At 42.5% G+C, this 24607-nt stretch overlaps 1 protein-coding gene across 1 annotated transcript in view; it reads left to right on the plus strand.

The window, feature by feature from the left end:
• LOC145406676 (27 kDa glycoprotein-like) overlaps positions 1-24607 on the plus strand; it is a 109967-nt gene that overhangs the window by 23576 nt on the left and 61784 nt on the right. Inside the window, exons 3-4 of the mRNA XM_080277772.1 lie at positions 3560-3681; positions 17384-17538. Of these exons, the coding sequence (XP_080133898.1) occupies positions 3560-3681; positions 17384-17538 (277 nt within the window). The remainder of the gene's footprint in view (positions 1-3559; positions 3682-17383; positions 17539-24607) is intronic.

Below are 24607 nucleotides of genomic sequence, written 5' to 3' on the forward strand. Positions count from 1 at the left end.
CAGGTCAGGTGAAGAGGGATAATCGGGATATTATAGGTGAGGAGTGTGTGAAGAATGATGAAGGAAGGGTAGTGGTGAACAGTGAGGATATTAAAGATGCATGGAGAGAACATTATAACCGGTTGTTGAATGAGGAGTTTGACTGGGACAGGGAAGGTTTGGAGCCAGCAGATCCAGTGTCTTGCCCTTGGCCTTTGATTGATGCTGCTACTGTGAGTGAGGCAATAGGCAGGATGAAGGTGGGGAAGGCAGCAGGAGTGTCTGGGTTGACTGCCGAAATGTTGAAGGCCTCAGGTGATATAGGGGAGAGGTTAGTCACTGACCTGATAAATAGGATTATTTATGAGTGTGTTGTCCCAGATGATTGGCTGAAGAGTGTAATTGTAAATGTGTATAAAGGGAAGGGTGATGCTCTGGCAAGAGGAAATTATAGAGGTATAAAGCTTTTCGATCAGATAATGAAGGTAATGGAGAGAGTTTTAGAAGGTATGATCAGAGAAAGAGTGAATATTGATGAGATGCCGTTTGGGTTTATGCCAGGTAGGGGGACCACTGATGCTATATCCATTGTTCGACAGCTTCAGGAAAAATATATTGGTAGGAGAAGGGATCTTTATTTTGTTTTTGTTGATTTGGAAAAGGCCTTTGACAGAGTCTCTAGAGAGGTGGTGAAGTGGGCAATGAGAAAGCTTGGCTTGGAGGAGTGGCTGGTTAGGGTGGTTATGGCTATGTATGTGGGTGCTCACACCCAGGTAAGAGTGAATGGAGATTTGAGTGATGAGTTTTCCGTGAATGTTGGTGTGCATCAGGGGTCAGTCTTGAGTCCCATGTTGTTTATCATGGTACTTGAAGCCCTTTCACGTGACTTTAGAAATGGACTCCTGTGGGAGTTGTTGTATGCTGATGATTTGGTGTTGATTGCAGAGAATGAAAGGGAGACAGAGGAAAGGTTTAGGAAGTGGAGAGATGGTATGGGGCACAAGGGCTTAAGGGTAAATGCAGATAAAACAAAAGTGATGATATCTAGGGTTGGTGGCAGTACTATCAAAGATGAGGGAGAGTGGCCATGTGCAGTTTGCCACAAGGGCGTGGGAAGTAATTCTATCTTGTGCGGTGTTTGTGATAAATGGGTGCATAAGAGATTTAGTGGTATCAGAGGTAGACTGCGAGATAATGCTGATTTATGTGTGCGGCGTGTCGGGATGAGCAGGTGGAGATTGTCAGGCGTGAAAGGATTGAACTTGCTGGTGAATCTCTTGAGTGTGTGGAAGAGTTTTGTTATTTGGGAGACATGTTGTGTGCTGGAGGTGGGGCTGGAGCTAGCTTTGTGGCTAGGGTTAGAGGTGGTTGGAAGAAGTTCAGGGAGCTCTTGCCTCTCCTGACATTGAGAGGACTCTCCCTACGTGCTAAGGGGTCTTTGTATGCAGCATGTGTTAGGAGTGTAATGCTGTATGGTAGTGAGACCTGGGCAGTGAAGGAGGAAGATATTCGCCGGCTCAGACGTACAGAAATGACAATGATTAGGCGGATGTGCAGTGCGTCCCTGCGTCCAAGGCCTGCAGGGGCTAGGTTTACGATGGAAGAGTTGAGAGGTAGGATGGGACTGGAGTGTATTGGTGTTGTGATGAGGAGAGGTAGATTGAGATGGTTTGGACATGTGGAGAGGATGGGGGATGATAATTGGGTGAGGAAGGTGAGAAGTGTTAATATTGGGGGTGGGGTTGTGAGGGGTAGACCGAGAAAGACATGGGACGAGGTCATTAAGTGTGACCTCAGGGTTAAGAGATTGAACAGGGAGGCTGCAATGGATCGTGCAGCGTGGAGAGCCACCATTAGGTGACCAAGGCCGACACATGCAAGCATGTTGGAGCCTTTAAAAACGAAACAAAACGAAACTGACCTACGAGCGCAAGGGTCCTTTTCTCTTTGCCTAGGCAAATGTTGCATCGTGACAGAGTCACTGGGTCCCCATACATCATGGGCCTAAGGAGTGGCTGAGTAATCCAGACAGCGATGGACCATTCAGTAAGGGGGCGAATGGCTGTGTGTGGCCGGGAGTTTCCGACTAATCCGGATGGCTGGGGAGGAGTTGATCATTTGGTAGGGAGCCAAACAGCCATTCTCACACAGCTTTTGGGTTGCGCTCTGTCTTCCTTGCGCACTGTCAGAATGTTACTGGTGATCATGGTGGCCGGAGGATTTTGACCATTCGATAGGGAGCCTGACAGCCATTCTCACTTAGCTTGTGGGTTATGTATGTTTTCCTCACATGCTGCTGGTTTGTTTCCGGTAATCAGGGTGGCTGGGGGATTTCAACCATTCAGGAGGGAGCCGGAAAGCCTTGTTTGCTGTGCTTGTGGGTTACGCTATTTTATCCATGCGTGGACAGAGAGGCCGGTGAGCCACCCAATGGACTTTTTTTACTTTTCAAGAACCGATGGTGTTTGGAATTGTACGTGATAATATGTATGTGTCTTAGTCAGACTGTTTTATGCATGATAACAAGTACATTGATATAATGTGGAACTGGTAACTTTTACAATATAATATGCGTGTCTGGATGTCAGATAAGACTTTTTATCCCTCTACCGTTTAGTAAAAAGGAAAACTTTGATGACGTCTTGGTCTCATAATCAACCAGAAAGCACAGATGATGACCAGTCAGAGCCCTCAACAGACGATGGAGTCGAGTCGGTAGACTGCAGGCAGATTCTCCAGCAGTCCTGCCATCGTCCCCTTATTCTCTCCACGGGACACCTTATAGCGAGGATGTATCTGTGCCATATGCATTTGTGACCCACACGATGGCAATCCCCCAGTGCTGTGACTTAGACTGTAGCCCTCCTTGCCTTGCTCGTTGCTGTAGCGATGTGACTTCCTTTGTGGCCCCTCAGTGCTCCATGCCTTAGTGCTCTGACTAATACCCTAGTTCTACATGAGGGCTGAGTTTGTGGCCTTTTTGGTGTGCCAACAATAGGTGGATATGATTATATTATGTTCTGTATTATGTACTGTATCATTACTGTACTGTATCGATACTGTACTGTATTTTATGCTCAGTTTTAACATTTTACTCTTGGGTAATAGTTTAGGAAAGTTTTTAGGACAGAGGGTTGAGACGGATAGCTTAGAGTGATGCCATATTATCTGGCTGAAAGTTGAATGGATAGCCGATTGGGGGTACCAATGCAATATCCGGCGGGGGGTTTAGCTGAATTACGCGGGATAATTGAGAGATAACTGTATTATTGAATATGGTTAGGAAGAGGGACAGACACCATCTTAATTGGAAGGAACTGTCTTTTTAAAGAAAAAAAATTAGATTTCTCAGGGAACTGTTCCATAATTACTTTTTCTGTGCAGTTGATTCTGTAATTTGTGGGAAAATGGCAGATCAGCTTGACAGGTAACAGTGAAATTTTCAATAAGTAAGCATATAGTACTGTAATTGTAATTTACAGTGGACAACTTGGCTGCAGATGCATTACATTATTTTGCAGATATGACTTGTGTACAGATTTATCACCATCTCATTGTGTTCCATATTTGGCTCTTGCAGAGGGCCCAGGATGAGCTGGTGCCCTGTATAACCACCCACATCGACTTTAACAAACTTCAGCATGAGATCAAAGTCAGCAGCCCCCGTGGTGAACTGGACTTAGTGTTCAAGAAATACTGCAGGTAAGTCAGATTTTTGCCCTTTTGACTGCTAGGATTTATCTTGACTGAAAAAAAATTAAATGTGTTTGCCCAAGTACAGTGTACAGGTATATCCCGAGATACGATAAACCCAGATGCAATATTCCAGCTTAGTGGTGAGTGTGAAAATACCACCATACCCCGCCTAATGATGGCCAAACCCTGGTTTAATGATGTTTTTTTTTTTTTTTTTTACTGATTTAGATGATATTTTAGACTTAAATTTTGTATTTAGGTTGATTTATAAACTGTTTTTAGACTTAGATTAATGTGTTTTAGTCATAGGTGGGGTGAAAACTGTTATTCAGGGGGTACAGTTTACTAAGTTTGATTTTTTCCGGACATATTTGACAATTTTCAGATTTATTTTTGGATTTCGGTGCGTCATAAGCTGCTTTTAGGCTTAATTTAGCTTGTTTTAAAGCCATTTAGGGTTTTAGGTTAGCTCTAAACTTGTTTCTGGACTCATTTGCTTGGGCATAGGTCTTGGCTGAGGGGGAAACCCTGTACTTTACATGTTACATCTACCCTGAGATACAATACCCCGCCTAGCGATGGGTTTTTACTTAACCAATTGCATCATTAAACGGGGGTATACCTGTAATTCTTAGATATGTGAATAATGGGGAAAGGTTTACCTTCAAGCCTCTGAGTGCCATGAGTTCCCTCAGTTAAAATCCTGTGGTGTCAGCTTGAATACGGTAGCCTTATGCATTAGAAAGATACATGGAGATGGTCTGGCCATGTGACGAGAGTGTAGAATGAGAGATTAACTGGGGGAGTAAATGAGATGGAGGGATAGGATGGGGAGGTATGGTATGAATGAGGGTAGGTGAGTAGGACAGAGGACAACTCGGTGGCCCTAGAGAGTTTTATTTATGACCATCCTTTTTAGGATTAAGGTTTGGCTATAGGCAGACACACATGTCACAGCAGAAGAGTTAAAGGTTGTGCACTGGTTGTGTAGTTGCTTAATGCACAGGAAAATAGCTTGGTCTCTCACCATAAAATGATCTGGACTACTGTACAACAGTCAAACCTCACTCCCCCCCCCCCACCCTATACCCTGAAATGGTAATCTAGAATTGGCTGTTGCTGTTAGCCATTTCTTAGCACATATTAACTTCTTTCAGCCAGTAACATTTATTTTTGTTGTTTCCAGATGATTTTATTGAATTGGGAGAAAAGAAATTCGGGTTGAGTTAGGTAGCATTTGCATACCCTTCCACTACTAGGGACCTTTTCTTAGCAAAATTCTTTGGTGATTTATTTTGCATATTGCACTTAAATATTTGATTGTTTATTTCCCTTTAGCTTCATTAGTTTCCATAAAGAACATAATATTAACCTCTTAAGATCACCAACATTTTACTGGTGTGTTCTTGCTGCCACCAAATTTCAATAACATATTTGACTTGGAACCCTCTGGTTGTGATGGGGTTAGTAAGTTATGTATCTAACCCCTGCAGTTTGAAGTGTCCCACCAGAATGAAATTGTCTGAGGTAGCAAGAGTATAATGAAAAAAAGTCACTGGAATGAAGGGTTTTTTTTTTAATATGAATACAATAAACCCCCAATCAATATAATAGAGGGTGAAAGGCTGACAGTGTTAGTTTTAAGGGACATTAATGACCCCAGGTTCAGCATATGCTGAATCTTGTCCTGTGGAAGCCTTACAGTTGTGTGCCTGTTTAGTTGTATATCAGTTTTGTGGGGGCTTATACTGTGTATTGTGATACTGTTTTCATTTTCATTTTTGAAGGCTTGAATGCATCAGCGTTGGTCACCTAATGGTGCCTCTCCATGCTGCTTGATCTCTGGCAGCTTCCCTAATAGTCCGTTAACCATGAGGTCACACTCAGTGACCTTATCCCAGGTCTTTTTCGGTCTACCTCTGACTACCTTACCCCCAACATTAACACGTCTCACTTTCTACCCCTAATTATCATTCCCAATCCTCTCCACATGCCCAAACCATTGCAATCTACCTCTCCTCATCACAGCACCAATACACTCTAGTCTCATTCTACCTCTCAACTCTTCCATCATAAACCTATTCCACCCAGGCCTTGCACACAGGGACACACTGCACATCCACCTAATCATTGTCATTTCTGTACGTTTGAGCCTGCTAATATCCTCTTCCATTACTGCCTAGGTCTTACTGCCATATACCATTACACTCCTAGTACACGCTGCATGCAAAAATCCCTTAGCACGGAGGGAGAGCTCTCTGTGTTAGGAGAGGCAACAGCTCCCTGAACTTCGTCCAATCACTTGTTACCCTAGCCACAGAGCTAGCTCCAGCCCCACCTCCAGCATATAACATGTCTTCCAAATAACAAAACTCTTCCACTGACTCAAGAGGCTCGCCAGCAAGACCAGTCCTTTCACGCCTGGCAATATCCATACGCTTATCCCAACACACAGAACACGTGAAATCAGCATTATCTCACAGTCTACCTCTAATACCAGTACATCTCTTATGCACCTACTTATAACAAACTCTGCACAAGATGGAATTACTTCCTACGCCCTTGTGACAAATCGAACATGGCCACTCCTTCTCTTCTTTGACAGTACCACCTCCTGCCCTAGATACCATCACTTTTGTTTTATCTCCATTTGCTCTGAAGCCTTTGTGTCCCATACCATCTCCACTTCCTAATCTTTCCTCTGCCTCCCTTTCATTGTCTGCAACCAACAGCAAATCATCAGCATACAACATCTCCCACAGGAGTCCATTTCTGTCATTTGAGAGGGCTTCAAGTACCATGATAAACAACAAGGGGCTCAAGACTGACCCCTGATGCACACCAACATTCACGGAAAACTCATCACTAAAATTTCCATTCACCCATACCTGGGTGTGGGCACCCACATACATGGCCATGACCACCCTAACTTTCCACTCCTCGATCCCAAGCTTTCTCATTGCCCACCTTGCCACCTCTCCAGAGACTCTATCGAAGGCCTTTTCCAAATCAACAAAAACAAAGTACAGTTCCCTTTTCTTTCCTGTATATTTTTCCTGAAGCTGTCAAACAATGAATATGGCATCAGTGGTCCCTTTGCCTGGCATAAACCCAAACTGCATCTCATCAATGTTCACTCTTTCTCTAATCATACCTTCTAGAACTCTCTCCATTACCTTCATTATCTGGTCTAATAGCTTTGTGTGTCTATAATTTCCTCTTTCCAAGGCATCACCCTTCCCCTTGTACACATTTACAATTACCGTACACTCTTCAGCCAAACGTCTGGGACAACACACTCATATATATATATACAGTATACTGTAATTGTATTTATCAGGTCATTGACTAACCTCACTCCTGTATCTCCTGACGCTTTCAACTTTTCAACAGCCAACCCAGACACACCTGCTGCCTTCCCTACCTGCATCCTACCTATTCCCCTGCCCACAGTGGCAACATCAATCAAAGTCCATGGGCCAAACACTGGATCTGCAGGCTCCAAACCTTCCCTGTCGCAGTCTATCTCCTCATTCAGTAGCCAGCTGTAATGCTCTCTCCATGCATCTTTAACATCCCCACTGTTCACCACAACCCTTCCATCATTCTTCACACACTGCTAACCTGTGATATCCCTATTCTCACTCTTCACCTGATTTGCCACTTTAAAAATCATATTCTTCCCTTCTGCATAATTTAGGTTACCAAGTAGAAGTCCGTGACTCAGACTTCGCCCTGTAAACCTCTTTTCTAACCCTGTGCTTGACAGCCAAATATTCCTCTTTGTTACTACCCTTCCTCCCTTCCTGGAAAAGCCTTCTTTTCTCCTTAACTGCAGCTTTTACACCTTCATCCCACCATAGTCAATTATGTCAGTGAAAAATAATATATAATTTCTGTCAGTAATGAACAACAGAGTAGGAAAAAAAAAAAAAAATCTTGTTTAGTCAGGCAACTGCATCTCCTCCATAACTGGGCTTTTGTTCAGTACAGTCGAGTCTCATTATACAGCTTCGCTGTGTGATAAATCGCTACAACAATAATTAAAAAGTTATACCATTTTTCGAACTGATAAGAAATTGGTTGAGATTCTGCAAGAACGATAATTGCGATGGCCACCTCTGAGAATCTTATGAGGATTGGTGACACATGGAAGCTGACAGTCAACACTCTGAGCCAACATGGCCGACTGATATTTACATTTGTGGTGATTGTCTTTTGTTCCATTTCGTGTATGAAAGGCCATTGAGATATCATTGCCATCGCTAAGTAACACTGCAAGTGCTTAACAAATAATGCAGTGTGTGATATTAAGTGAAGTGATAGCTTTGTGTGTGAAATACTGAAACTTGTGACTTGGAAATTGTGTCAACCTTATATACACAGCCTCCCCAGTCAGCTGATTGAGTCAAGATGACTGCCAAGCATTTACATTTGCTGTGATTGTCTACATTTTGTTTCATTTTGTGCATTGAAAAGCCACTGAAACACAATTGCTATCTCCAGATAACAGTGCAAGTACATAACAAATAGTGCATAATGCAATATTAAGTGAAGTGGTAACTTTTCTGTGTGAAATAATGAAATTTGTAACTTGGAAATAGTGTTTGGCAAGCGTGCTATCCTTAGTGAAAAGTCTGATGTTACTGAGATACACTGAGGGCAAGCTAAAAGAGTAAGTTGTTTTAGATTTTAGCTTTAGCAGTTGAGGGTACCCTCCCTAACCCCATTGAATTCGTTATATCAACTTCACTGTATGATAAATCATTATACAATAGGTTTTCTCTTGGTGTAACCCTATCATAGAGCGAGATCTGACAGTACAGGACAGTATATTGTATTTAAAGGGTGTCCAGTAGGCTCAGGAGGTTGACATAGTTGGGGTTAACTGAGTTAAGCATAAGAAGGGTTTACTATCTCCTTTAGGGCACGTCCACACGTGTGCTTGAACAAGTGCTGGCATCATGTATGCAACACAATAACAAACATGCTGGGAACCGCAGCATCGAGATCATGTTGGCAACATCTTGGTGCAGTCTCAGCTGCCTCGTATGGACACCCACATCCCATCGCCTCTGCTGCCAGTGTTCGAAGCTGCACTGAAACATGTTTGCATACATCTGTCCAAATACTGTTTCTTACGTGTACCCAAACATGTTGCCAGCCGTATTATCAATATATGTTCGAGGGCATGTATGGACGCTCCCTTATATATTATCTTGACTTCCTCTGCAAAGAAGGATTGAGGTAGTGTCCAGAGAACAAGAAAAACTTGACATCTGTTGAGGGAGAAATTTTCAAAAGCTATACCAGTTAATCTCTTCATACTTAAGTCCTCTCCTGAGCAGTGTAAAGCATCTTGTATCAGAAATAAAATACAAATGATCAGTTTGAAGGAGTTAAATACAATCAGGCATTGCTATATGTGTGTTTACTATGTGATAAATTGTTAGAACGATGAAAGAAGTTATACCCAGTTTTGCTATAACTATGGCGAAAATGATCACAAATTCACTAGAATACTGTCCCCCAGTCAGCTGTTTGTGTCAAGATGGCTGCCCAGTGTTCACATGTCCTGTGATTGTCTCCCCTTTTTTCAGTTGTGTGTGTGTGAAAGGCCATTGAAAGACCATTGCTATTGCCAAATAACAGTGCAAGAGCATAAAAATTAGTGCAGTGTGCGATATTAACTGAAGGACTGTAATTACTTTTTTGTGCGAAATACTGAAATGTGTGACTTAGTGTGAAATACTGAAACATGTGACTTGGAAATCGAGTCTGGCATGAATGCTTCCCATGGTGGAAAGCATGGTGCTGCCGAGGGCAATGAAACAAAGCCTGAAAGGATAATTTTTTATAGATTTTAGTAATGTGATCATAGGCCACTTCCCTGTCCCCATTAAACCCATATTTTATTGACCTTGCCCTACAATAAATTGTTATGTGATGGTTTTCCACTCAACATAACCTCATCATATAGCGAGGCCTGACTGTCTATGCACATTGAGCTTGTGGCATCATCTTACCTATGTTTCAGACATCATACTTTATTCCAGCTAATACTAGTGTAGATAATTTAGTTCAGCAGAGGTGCAGCAGCCAGTGTTAATACTGTCACCATTAATCCTTATTTAGGACTTGAGTATTCTGTTTCAGCCATTAGAAATGCCGGTGATGATAACAAGGTGAAAAAATGTCAACAGAAGACAACTTTTTAACACCATAAAAATAATGAGAACTAGAGGGGCGCTTGGTGGAGTGCAGCTCTCCAACGAGCAGGGTGGATTGGTTTAAACCATGGTAGGTGGGGGCACTCACCATCCACTCACTCGATGTAGTGCTGCTCTTGGGTGTCTGCCCTTTCCTCTCCTTCCATCCTCTTCTGTCTTTCTCTCGTTCATTCTTTCCTCATCCTTCTCCCTATGGGTGACTTTAGACTCCCTCTTGTGTCTTTCCTTCTTTCTTTCCTGTTCCTTGTGCCTGTGGGTGACTTTACACTGAGTGACAAACCAAATGGTTTCCTGTACATTGGGAAACCATTTACTACGCTGGATGGTAACCACATAACCAAATTTTGGTGCCTGGTGGTTTAGTGGGTAATTATTGCACTCCAATCGGATTGAGCCGGTGAATCCAAGGGTGGTTGGGGTTTATTGCTCACAAAATGCAGCTCAGGGATGAGTGAGGCTGGTCACTCTCATCTTAAATGTCAGGACCAACTTGCCTAGCCCCGGGCTTCTACGTTTCTTATGGGGCAATGTAGGATTGGATGATGAATGAATGAATTTAATTTTGTTTTTTGTTTTTTTAATAAACCCAGTGTGTTTTTTTTTTTTAACTTTGAATATGATTCAGGGAATTTCAGGGTAATATTAACATTATATATATTGGTACTGTATACCATATTTCTATCTATCTATCTATCTATCTGTGTATTGCCAGACGCCTCAATCCTGTACGGGGTGGCCACAAACAAATCACCTCCATGTCACCCTGTCCCCCGCCATTTCACTGCCCTGCACCCAACTCACCCACCCCCACCCCTCATATTGCTTTCCACTCCATCCCTCCGTCTCATCCTCGGCCTCCCACTCCCTCTCCCATCCTCCACCTCACTCACATACACTCTCCTCGTCAGTCTCTCACCCTCCATCCTCTCCACATGCCCAAACCACCTCAGTGTGTTCCTCCTAACGCTTCCTGTCACATCCACATCCACACCACAACGCTCCTCTGTATCCTCATTTGTCAGCCTGTCTCTCCATGTGACTCCACAGGTTCCTCTTAAGTAACTCATTTCCACTGCTTTCACTCTTGACTTGTGTCCTTCCAACAACGTCCAAGCTTCACTTCCATACGTTAGAGTTGGTATCACAATGCTGTCATGTAGTAAATTTTTCACTTCCATGCTGACTTCCCTGTTTCTTATCACAGCTTTCAAAATCAAATAACTCTCATCACTTCTTGGAAGTCCATGTCCAGTCCTGGTCATCATCCTTCCTATATCCCCTGAGGCTAGGGGATGTGTGGTGCTCCCAAGCACTCACTCATCTTCCTCAAAGCACTCAAACCCCATCTCTGGGGGAGGGTCAGAGGGGGAGGAAGGCTGGCGAGGTCGGGTGATGGTAGCAGGAGACTGATGTGCTGGCTCTGGGGGTGGCGATGGGGTGCGATTCGATGACTTAATTATGAGGTGGTGAGGGAGATAGCTGCAGTGACTGGTGAAGTGGCGAGGGAGACTGTTGCATTGGCTGATGAGGTAGCGAGGGAGACAGATGTGGTGGCTCACGTTGTGGCAAGGGAGACAGAGGCGGTGGCCGAAGTGGTGTTGGAGATCAAGGGAGGGCTAGGAAGGTAACGATGGAGAGGCAGAGTGCCGCAGTGGAGACTCAGGTGACGTGGGAGATGGGGATCGGTTTGAGGTGAGGTTCAGCAATAGGGGCTGAGCTTGTCCTCGGCGGGAGAAGGACCTCAGTGTCTCTCTGCTGGTTGAGGGCTGGGAAGATCATCTGTAGGCCACTGGCATGGTGGGGGCCTGTTTGAAGAAGGCAGTGATGGTAGTCTGCCTGGCCGCCTTCTTCATTTCCTCCAGCATTACCCTTTACACCTTTGTCCCCTCCTTCAGCAGGTCAGATGCATCCCTGCTTCATCCTGGGAGAGGGTTGTCAGTGTGCATAAGCTCGATGACCTCGTCAACCTTGGTCATCTCCTTCAGAATCTTCATACTGAGGGCTTGCACCTCAGGGATGACTTCCTCTTCCTGTGCCTCCTGGTGTGCCCACTTAATCTCCATATTGAGGAGCTCCTCATTGCTGAGCTCCTTCCTGTGGCTTTCCAGGACCTCCTGTACATCCTGCTCGTCGACCTTCCTGAAGCCCACCTCATGACAGATGCCTAATGTCCTGCCGTACTTGTTCTACCAGCGGTTCTCGTACGCCCTCAGGGGAGCCTTTGAAGGAATGAACGCACTCTAGCCCCAGCTTGCACCACACACGTTCAACCAGTGGTGCTCACATGCCCACGGGGGAGCTGATGAAGGAGTGAACGCACTCCGGCCACAGCTTGCGCCACACACCGTTCATGGTGGGCTGGCTTACCTCCCTTAATGCAGTCGTTATGTTGTCGATGGCATGGCATATATTATATCCTTTTCAGAAGGACTGCACCATTATCCTGTAGTCAGAGTCACATGCCCTCATGAATTGCTACATAGTGCAGTGGAGGTAGTACGCCTTGAATATTGTGTCACCCCCTGGTCCATTGGTTGCAACAATGATGTGGTGTTGGGGGGCAGGAACACCACTTCTATGTTGCTTGCTCAGTCCTTCATCTCAGGAGGATGGCTAGGTGTGCTGTCCATCACCACGAGAAATCTGTTCGTCAAGTTCTCCCTCGAGGCATGCCTCTTGAGAACACGAGAGAGGTAGGAGTAGAATAGGTGAACAGATAGTGGAAGTCAGCCAGGCCTTGTTCGACTTCCAAATCACCCCTAAATTCTCCTTAACATACCCTACCAGAGCCATTGGGTTTCTGAAATGGTAGACAAGGAGCAGCTTTAACTTGGGGTCACCCTCAGCGTTGCCCTACAGCAGCAGTGTAAGCCGGTCCTTCGAGGCCTTGAACTCTGGCATAGACTTTTCCTTTGTTGCAGGATACAGGGAAACCCCGATTTACGATAGCCCTGGATGCGATACCTCAGAATACTGTAGTGATGGAGGTAGAAATATCACTGTACCCCACCCATTGTAGGCCTACCCCTGGTTTTGCGATGGATTTTGATTTTTTCTAACAATTTTGATGATTTTTTAGACATTTTGTGTTTAGGTTGATTTATAAACAGTTTTTAGACTTAAATTAATGTGTTTTAGTCATATGTGGAGTGAATACTGTCACTAGCAGTACGGATTCTCGCCCATCTGACAAGATACAAAACAGTGTGGACAACTAGGAGACTCAAAGCAAATTTCATGTTTGACCATTGAACTGTCATCTAACTTTAGGAATACATAATAATAATTTTAAATAAATATTAATAATTATGAAAGCCTTAGAGCAGGGGTTCTTAACCTGGGGTCCATGGATGGGCTTCAGGGGGCCCGTGAAGGCCAGAATAATTTAGAGCAATTTAGCGATGTTGCGTGATGCCGTTTGGCCTAATTAGCTTCTGCTGCCCCCCCCCCCCCACGCACACACAAAAAAAGTCTTGAAGAGTTTTGGTGTTAGTTTACACAAACCTACCCTCATCTCGCAAAGTGAGCTGTGGGTGCTGTGCTCTGATTCCGTTTGCTACTACATACCATTGTGAGTCAGGGTTTTCAGCACTTGTTTCTATCAAAACGAAAAGTCAAAATCAACTGGATCTCAACAATGACGTGCGTGTTGCCTTGTCAAAGACCACTCGACAGTTTCATCTTATTCCAGCCAAACAACAACCCTCTCATTGAAATTAACTTTTGAGCAGAATTAAAGTTTTATTTTGTGTAATTTGCACACACTGGATGTACTTCATTTTTTCGAGTGGTCATTAGTTTTTGCATGAAGATGAGTGAGAAACATAATTCTTTGTAAAGACTGTTTTATACTTTGTGTATGTATGTCATACACTGCATGGGGTAGTTTTCTTTAAAGTAAAGTATGTTCACTGCATGCAAAATGCTGTGTTTATGTGCCTTTTTGTAGGGAAGGGGTTCATAGCTTTCACCAGATTCTCGAAGGGGTCAGTGCCTCAAAAAAGGTTAAGAACCAATGCCTTAGAGAGTAAATATTTCATGCACTTATGAAAACTGTGACATTGATAAATCATGTGTTTACATTTGGGCTGTTCAAGGAAAAATGCTTTGAAAATGCAAAAGAATTTCTAAATAAATGTTGGAAAATAAGAGAGAAGAAAATAAAAGCGTTCAGCAACCAGAACAGAGCTAAAACAACATAAAGACGGGCCGTTGAAAAGACTGTCCCGATTGCATCATTGATTGATAAATCATGTGTTTTCATTCGGTTTGTTCAAGGGAAAACGCTTTGAAAATACTGTACGAAAGAATTTCCAAATAAAACATCAACGATTCTCTGTCACAAGAGTTCCCACCTTGAATGATTTTATGTCATTCAAAAATTATTATTATGCATAACAGATGTTTATTTAATAGTCCCTGGACCATCTGATGGTGGGATTGTAATTGTATAAAGTTCTGTTGCTTCTTCACCACCGAGTTTAAATACGAGTCAGACATTGCATTCTCCAGTGACCTTGACTGGGTACAAGTGAGATGGTCACTGGTTTTAGGTTTAGGTCAACTTCTTTTACAGCAGTTAGGCCATTTAGATTGGCTTTAAATTTTTTTGGGACTTATTTGGGTGGGTTTGGGACATGGTTGGAGGGGGAAACCCAAGGCTCAAAAACGCATCCCTATACTTTACACGTTAAATCTACCCGTAGATACGATACTCCGCCTAGGAGTGAGTTTTTACTTAACTGATTACATCATTAAACTGGGGTATGCCTGTATGTCTTTGAGGACATTCTCTTCCAAAAGAGCCCAGTCATGTCTAAATTCAAAACCTTTTTCGCACTGTAGCCACCCTCCACAATAAAGCACTTAAATTCATCAGGGAACACTGCCTCCACCCTCGTTGCCTCACCAGACATCCTGACAATGTGGAAACTTGCCCACCTCTAAAAGCGGTCAAATCACCCATGGCTAGCCTTAAAGGTTTCACTAGTATCAAGATTGCATCTCGCCTTTATTTCACCCCACAGGGAGAGGGGAAGAGCCTTCATGCATATGATCGACTGACTCATGGGCACATTCTTTCTGTTTCCTGGTCCTCCACCCACATGCGGAGCATTCTCTCCCACACCTTCATGGCAGACTCTTTATGGCGGGTGATACGGTTGGTGGTGAAAGGAGCAACCTCCCCAGCAGCAGCCTTGATGGCCTCCCCTTACTTGATAATGGTGGAGACGGTTGACTGGGCCAGGTGGAGAGCTGAGGTGATGGCCCATGCACCCTTGCCTTTGCCATGGTGCATAAGAATATTTAACTTCACTTCCAGAGACACAGTTTTATGAGCGTGTTTCGTGGAAACATCACCAGCACCAACACTAGCAGGCTGCTTACCACCCCAGCGAGGGTCAACACTAGTTCCACCACATGCAGCACTCTTACCAGACATGATCACACTTATTTAGCCCAAAATTCACACAAAATCGTACTCCACAGACGATTAGTATCACTGCCCTACTCACGGCACTACTGGGACACAGTTATGATGCACTACTATAGCGGCTTGTGCAATGTTGGTGATGCAACACGATGCGAGATAGGCGGGCGCAAGTTCCTCGCTCAGAGATGGCTGGTGCGAGGATAATATGGGTGTGCGCGTGGTGAGCGATGGGTGTGGAGGCTGCACAAGCGTTTCTGCGCATTCTGGCAGGTGGGTGGGCTCAGCTGGCTGTAGGAACGTGCGTGATGCAAACTTTTGGACCATCACTTCTGGACGAAACATCGGAGGACCCATCATTAAACCGGGGCTCAGCCATCGTTAAGCAGGGTAGGGTGGTGTTTCTAGCCCCATCACTATTCCGGGGTATTGCATATAGGGGTATCGTAAGTCAGGGTTTGCCTGTACTATGTATCTTGTTTGTTCTCATCAGTATTTTTTGTTTGATAAATATTAGTCATCTGTATCTCGTACAAACATTGGTAAATGTACGTTTTACTTTAAGCAGCAGAAAGACCTTACCAATTCAGTTACTATTCCTGCAGTTTGTTTTCTGTAGTTTTCTGACTGTTTTCAAGGTTGTGAACAGTTGTTTTATGTTCACTTTTTCCCCTTTGTTATCATCATCATGTTCCTTATGCCTCACTGATGTTTGTTTTTCGTCAGGTGTAATGGGAGAGACTTATCAGTCACACTCAAGTCTACCAAGATTCATTTACTTTTGTATTTACATTTCCTGCTTTATTTTTTTTTACTAATTTTATGAGTGTAAATTGTGATTACTGTTGACTTTGTTTCTCTGTTAATCTTGTTTGCTTGGTGTTTTATTTCATGAGTGTAATGGATGAGCTACTAAAACTTTTGCCACTCTTGGCTAAGTTGGGTTGGAGTTTGTTAAATTACTAGTTAAGGTTAGGTTAAAATGTAAGGTTTGGAAGAGGTACTAAAAGGTGACCAGGAGGCCAACAACAACAAATTTTGGTGGATTTGTGTTTGTTGGAGTAAGTGTCCGCTATTACACTAAAAAAACAGAGTTGATACAGTGGAAAGAACGCATCGAAAAGCAAAAGGGAGAGGAATAACGTTATGTACCACCACCCAGCATAACCAGAAAATTATTTGAGAGGAGCATGTGGAGTCACATGGAGGGACAGACTGACCAATGAGGAAGTGAAGGAGCATTGTGGTGTGGATGTGGATGTGATAGGAAGCATTAGGAGAAACACGTTGAGGTGGTAGTAGTAGTAGTAGTAGTTGTTCCCTAGGCAGTCTGGCCGAACAACCCCAAGTCCCTTAGGAAGGCCATGGCTGAGACCGGGCTTTCCCACAGAGCTCTCAAAGAGTATATGTTGTGTTGTTGGCATAGGTGATTGTGTGCAATGCAGTCTTCCATAATGTGCTTAATAGTATGGGGTGCTGTGTTGCATCCTGGACAGGCATCAGCAACGGAGTCATCCAGCCTCCTCTGGTAGTTGAGGTGGTTTAGCCATGTGGAGAGGATGGAGAGTGAGAAACTGATGAGGAGAGTGTGTGTGAGTGAGGTGGAGGGGGGGAGAGGGAGTGGGAGGCCAAGGATGAGATGGTGGGATGGAGTGGAGAGGTATGTGAGAGAGGGTAGTGTGAGCTAGGAGCAGGGCAATGAAATGGTGGGGGACAAGGTGACATGGAGGCGATTTGTTTGTGGCCACCCCTTATGGGATTAAGGTGCCTGGCAATAGTTAGATAGATAGACTATCATGAAGAAAACGATTTGATTGGGTAAGGTGCTTCAGCAGCTTAAAGTAAATCATATGTTTACTTAAGAATGATTTCCCTTAAGAACTTGGATCGAATTGCTGCCATCTCATTTATTTTGTTTTAACTCTCTCTTTCTCTCTCTCTCTCACTCTCTGTATGCAATATATATATATATATATATATATATATATATATAAAACCATATTATGACTTATCTAGCAGGCCAGTCCTGACCCATACATATTTACAGGAAACGTGATGAAGTGATGGCATGTGCAGAGAACTTCTTTTCCAAGCTTGAGGTGTGTCTGAACGAGAAACAACAGCGGGACTTGAATGTCACTCGCCGAGCACTGGATGCTGGTATCGACTTTGTGTGTCATGACGAGGGTGATCGCATTGCATGTGAGTACATTTCTTGTGTATGTGTCTTTGTGTCCCTATGGATATGGTTTGGTGTAATACAGTGTCATGTTGTGTGTGTTTGGTTGTTTGTCTGTATTGTGATGGCGTGTGCAGAGAACTTCTTTTCCAAGCTTGAAGTGTGTCTGAATGAGAAGCAGTAGCAGGATCTGAACGTCATTCTTCAAGCACTGGGGCCTCATTTCTTAACGTGAACGTAAGCCAAGGCATGTAGCTTAAATTCGGTACCTCAGATTATGCTCTGTCAAAGAACCATAACGCACATCACAGTTTGGTATTAATTGTTGTTTTTAGCCATGGCCATACTAATGTTCGTAAATTCCTCCCACCTCAAGTCTGCCACTCCAGCTGATTTTTGCCCATTTGATGACGGAGGCTCTTACACGCGGACCTTTGGCATGTAAAAAAATCATGTAGCTTTCCCTCATCAGCTGTTTGTCTCCCTAATATATACACAAAGTTCGTCTGTCCACTAATGCAGGAAAGAACACAGCTATCATTTAAGTTAATGACATGAAGAGGGAAAGAAATATTGCTAGCCCTAGAGAACCTGCATTGAGATATCCCAGTTATTACAGTGGTGAACTGGTAAACTACCTTGATACTGAGATTTTTTTTTTAAATGCAAACAAACATGTTTATTTTCTTTTGGTGCCTTGATGAATATAGTTCCCATCAGTGCCATCAGTTACCCATGGAAATACTCTATACATATTTGATTATTTATCTCCATCATTGTTATAGGCTTCTTAATTTCTCCTAGCTTTTTCATACAGCACAACTCATTGTGGTAGGTGGGGGCACTCACCATCCACTCACATGATGCAGTGCTGCTTTGCGTGTCTGCGCTTTCCTTTCTTCCTTCCATCCACTACTGTCCTTTCCTTCATTCTTTCCTCCTTATTCTGCCTATGGGTGGCTTTACACTCCCTCTTCTGTCTTTCCTTCACACTTTCCTCTTCCTTCTGCCTGTGGTTGACTCTACACTGAATGACAAGCCTGTACAAGCTTCCTGTACACCAGGAAACCATTTACTACGCTGGGTGGTAACCATATAATCAAATTATGGCACCTGGTGGTTTAGTGGGTAATGAAGTAACTCCAATCGGATTGAGCCTGTGAAGGTTTATATCCAAGGGCTGGTTGGGGTTTATTGCTCATATAATGCCACTCAGGGATGTTTGAGGCTGGTCACTGTCATCTTAAATGTCAGGACCAACTTGCCTAACCCCGGGCTTCTACGTTTCTCATGGGGCGGCATAGGATTGGATGATGGATGAATAACTCACTTGAATAACACTAGACTTGCTTATTCCTGTCGAATAATCAACTAACCTAAACAGACACAACTGTGCATAACCTAACCTAACCAAATCAGTCATGACAAAACCTATTTCAGTAAACTCTCAGTTATCCATTTAAATTCAGTCAAGCCTTACATCGAATAAAATGAAATGCTGGCTATTGCCTAGTACCCCCCCATCAGCTAAACATTCAGCGTCACTGTTACTGTCTGTCATGGCCCTCAATCCTAAAATCTTTCCCATAGGTAAAAGATGAAAGCTAAGCATAAATTACATACAGTACTGATACAGTACAGTAATACTGTACAATACCATCTCAGTTAATGGGAAAACTTGGGAAATTTACCTTCTTGGTGACTTATTTTTCCTGGACATTGGATATATACAGTATTGTACTCTTATACATAGGCTCTATCATTACGGTATATACAATACCACTCATATCCAGGGCCACACAAACAATTCCTTATGAAACACAACTTCTTATCAAACACATCGCATTGATTTAACAAACATGATTGCAGTGTCTTGCAGTAAAGTGCACACAGTAACTTCATTTTGTTAAACATTATGTTGTTTTATTAGTAAAAGGTGGAAAAATAAGTTAATGAAATAAATCTCGAGCATCTGTTGGTGAACTGATGATTTGGAAAGAACTGTTGTACGATAGAATTATCACGACTTCCTTGCTCACAGTAATGTATATGGCTGTAACCCACCAATTTATTCTATACCTGACACCTTTCACTCACCACTCAGCTGTTTTGCAGATAGTACAGCAAGTATGTGCTAATTGCATGGAAAGATAAACTAAATAAATAAATAAATCTTGAGCATTTAATCATGAACTGATGATTAGGAAAGAAGTGTTGTACAGAAAAATTATCATGACTCCCTTACTCAGAGTTATGTATACGGCCGTGGCCCGGCCCACCAATTTATTCCTTACCTGACTGCCATCACTCCACCCCTCTCATGCCACTCAGCTGTTTTGCAGATACAGGCAAACCCTGATTTATGATACCCCTATAAGTGATACCCCGGAATAGTGATGGGGGTAGAAATGCCACCCTACCATGCCTAAGAATGACCTTGTCCCGGTTTAATGATGGGTTTTGATTTTTTTTTACCGATTTTGATTATATTTAGACTTAAACTTTATGTTTAGGTTGATTTATTAATTGTTTTTAGACATAGATTGATGTGTTTTAGTCATAGGTGGAGTGACCACTATCATTTGGGGTATGGATTCTCTCCCACAAGATGAGGTACAAAACAGTGTGGACAACTAGGCGACTCAACAAAGAATATTTCGTATTTGACCATAGAACGTCTAACCTCTTGTGGAACACATAATAAAGATTTTAAATAAATATTAATACATTCGTCCCTGGATTATACGGACCCCGAATCAACGGATTTCAGAAGCATTGGACAATATCTGCTGGCAGAGAATCACTCCGGACACTGGTCATTTATCAGTTATTTGAAAGTTTGTCATTTCTAATTATATACATTATTTCTCTTAACAGGTACAAAAATAAATGATACTATAGTTGAAAATAAAAAATTACTTTAACAGTACTGTACCTGACCCATGTGTCCCATGCCCCATACCACCTGCCAGTGCCTGCCTCATTGTTGCGTGTATCGTCGCTGTGATGAGAAGCGTTTATTTGCTTATTTCCTTGCTCCTCATTTCCTCTCAGAACTCTGAGCATGTGGTTCCAAACTAACTTTAGTTATGCTGAAGCACCCTGAAAGTGCTATGAACACAAGAAAAGCATTTATTCCAAAGGAAAATGTAAAATTGTTGAACGAAGTGGCGTGTGGTGTGGGAGCTTATATGCAAACAATCAGACAGGAAATGACTCGGGTGTGCTTACGATGTGGATAGTTTCTTTGTTGGGGAAAAAAGGTAATGATGAATGAGCAGTAAAATTCATGTTTTCACCTTGGTTGGTAGCTGGGGGCACTCACCATCCACTCATTCGATGTAGTGTCTGCCCTTTCCTCTCCTCCATCCTTCTTTCCTTCCATTCTCTTCTATCTTTCTTTCCTTCATTCTTTCCTTGTCCTTCTGCCTATGGGTGACTTTACACTCACTCTTCTGTCTTTCTTTATTTCATTCTTTCCTCTTCCTTCTGCCTGTGGGTGACTTTATGCTGAGTGACAAGCCAAATGCTTTCCTGTACACCAGGAAACCATTTACTACGCTGGGTGACAACCATATAACCAGATTTTGGCACCTGGTGGTTTAGTGGGTAATTCTTGCACTCCAGTTGGATTGAGCCAGTGAAGGTTTATATCCAAGGGGTGGTTGGGGTTAATTGCTCATGTAATGCCACTCAAGGATGAGTGAGGCTGGTCACTCTCATCTTAACCCCTTAACCGCGGGGCGTCACTTTCGTGACGCTTGGGAGCAAGGGATCATACCGCGGGGCGTCGTTTTTGTGATTCTGTGTTATTTTGAATTCACCCGGGCTTTCAAGTGGGGGCTTGTATCATCTATCAGTACTGACAATGTCCAACACTAGTCAGCACTCCTAATCTCATCTGTACTCCCATCCATTGTTGACAATTTAGCCATTTCTCCCTGTTCTTGACTCCCCTCCCTACCCCCCCTCCATTACCCTATCCTCTCGCCTGCCCGGCCATGCTACGCTAAGTAAATCTTCCCTGGAATTTTTCACTGATTTCATCCATTGAAATAAGCCCTATGTCCTATTCTTATACCAAATAATATATGCAAGAAAGAAATCAGGTAAGTGAGAGTGCCATACACCTGGAATTGGCTAATTATCACCTGACAACACCTCACGTGCACTCGTTCGCTAATTTTCGCTGTTTTTTTCCCCTTGAAATATGCCGTATAATCTATTTTCGTAATGAATATACATGTAAGGAGAGAAGGGAGAGGCCTAAGTGATATTTACATTCACCTGGAACTACCTAATTTATAATGTATTGTCTAGATTTCCTGCCAATCATATCAGTGCTACACAAAGCTGTTTCAAGATTTAACATTGGTAGCTCTGATTATATATCTCCTAAGTAGGCCTCTAATCTATTTTCGTAATAAATATACCTGTAAGGAGGGAAGGAGAACCCTAAATGATATTTACATTCACCTGGAACTACCAAATTTATAATGTATTGTCTAGATTTCCTGCCAATCATATCAGTGCTAGACTTAGCTGTTTCAAGAAGTAATATTGGTAACTCTGAATAACCCCTAAAGCAGGCCTCTAGGCTGCCCCTGCGTTATCAGTGTACTGTCATCTTCCGAAGTGAGAGGACGTATGTTTCATCTTGCTGACTTCAAGGCCTTTTTTCACCCCCATGCAAATGGCTCTGTGACCTTTACCCCCTACTAAACCTCGTGTGGAAAGAGGTAAAGGGCTGACAATTGATAAAAGAGTGACTACGATCTTTCTATTGAGTAAAACAGTGCAAGTGGAATTGTAAATAATGTGATAATAATATGTAAACAGCAAGTGAAAGTAATGAATGTAAATATACGTGAACAATGGAAAATAGTTTTATAAGTTATTTCAAGTGACAGTGCATAACACTGTAAATAAAATAGAAATGTAAATAACGTAAATAAAATAGAGATCGTAAATAGAAATGTAAATGAGTAGTATTATAAGAATATGAGTATATACCCTAGGAGTAATGAAAGTGAGTTTCACTCTAGCATGTCTGAATGCTATGAGTTATGAGAGTGAAGATGAAAGTGACATTCACTCTCAATGCCAGTATAGCCTACAGGACGAGAAAGTGAATGCTACGTATTTTACTGAAAGAAATTGAATCCCTACAGTGACAATAAACTAATACTACTGAAGGAAACTTATGGATAAAGACTGTAGATATATATAAGTGTTATATAGTAATAGAAATATAAAGTGTGAGGGGTTTTATGAATAATAAATGACAGACTACCATGAGCGAACTAGTGCCAGTGCGACGATCAGACGCGCTCGTAATTTCCATTGCTTTCACTTTTTTTTTTTTTTGAGTATGGATCCCAAACTACTTGAAAATTGTAGAATAGTGTTTATAGTGTTTGTATCTGGCTGTGGTAATCATATTACGGGTTGTTGGGAAGTGTAAAGTGGAGACTTCGTTACCCTACTTCAGAGGTCTCCACAAGTCCTACGGTAACCGACGAAGGCTCAACAATCATTCCAGGAGAAAGCTGAAGGTATGTGCCATAAGCATATGTAATTTTATTATTCTAGGACTAATAACTGATTTTTGGCAAATATTTTTTGAGAGTCTGTCGGAGCCCAAATAACCCCGCGGCACACGCAAGTAATTGGTAAACAAGCCCGCGGTGTAGGGGTTAAATGTCGGGACCAGCTGCCAAGCCCCGGGCTCCTATGCTCCTCATGGGGGAATGTAGGATTGGATGATGGATGGATGGATGGATGGATGCAATGTGTGGGGGAGGGAGAGGAAAAGCTTTGTGCCCGACCTTTGTTACGAACTGATGGTCTTTGGTAGAGAAAATTCGGCTCTTACAGTATGTGAAGACACTACGTGTTGACGTAAATAGTTAGGTAAGATCATTATGTGAGTTCAGTTCTTGTGAATTACTGTATACTGTACTGTCATACAAATTACACTGCTTGGCTGACTTGTTTATTATTCACGATTACTGCATTTGTTGTATCTGAGAAGTGAGAAGTACGCAATCACTCCATGCTGACTACTTCAGTCTAGTTTTTTTGCCTTTATTGTTGATGACTAATGACTCAAAAATAGTTTCACACTTTTTTTTTTCATGACTCAAAAATAGTTTCACACTTTTTTTTTTTCATGACTCAAAAATAGCTTCACACTTATTTTTTTTCTTTTTTAAATGAGTGCGCCGAAAGTGATTCTTGGCGAAATATGCATGATTCTAGGCGGCCATTATTCACATGTTGATTAGGTTAGAAGTTTTTGCTTGAATGGTATTGAGGACTTTCGAGAGGCTTTGTGGCAATCCTTGGTGGTTAAAATTTTTATGGGGAATATTAGTGGGCAAAACTAGTCGGTTAGTTTAGGTTAGAATGCAGTATGCACTGATGTGTCAAGTCGGTGAGATCATAATGTAAACACACGTCTTGGATGTCTTACGGCAGACATATTTATAAAAACCTATCTTTAAATATATTTTCAGTGAAAAATTTGGGGCTTCTAGAGCCTAACCCCCTATTTTACATGTAAATATATGTCACCTTTTACCGTGATTTTGATTTTATACGAGGTTCTGCATAACCTATCTCGAGTTGTATGAAGTCTCTACTGTACACCATGAAGCAAGTCGTAATATAATGGGTCCACAGAGAACGGGGTATTGTGAGGTAAACTAGTCTGCGATAGTGTCGCTGCACCTCATCTTCGATATCATTGTATTTCTTTTGCTATTTTTCAAGTTTTAGGCTATTTCTTCCTTCTTTTTCAAGTAATGGACACTCGTCCTCCCGTATTAGTCCGTTGAATCGAGGGTCGACTGTAATTATGAAAGCCTTAAAGAGTAAATACCGTATTCCGGGGCATATAAGACACACTATTTGTCTCAAAATTACCTTAAAATATCCCCATGCATCCTGGAGGTCAGACTAGGCAGGTTATCTTGGCTCCATTGAGAAGAAACTCTTATAAAGATGATCATCTCACTGTTTGGCAACCACAGGTGTTTTCTACAGTATACAGACTTGATTTATTGTAAGAAATTATATACACTAGTGTAT

This window comes from Coenobita brevimanus, chromosome 71 (assembly GCF_032717465.1).
Source record: "Coenobita brevimanus isolate Jiangsu-jjx chromosome 71, ASM3271746v2, whole genome shotgun sequence".
NCBI lineage: Eukaryota > Metazoa > Arthropoda > Malacostraca > Decapoda > Coenobitidae > Coenobita > Coenobita brevimanus.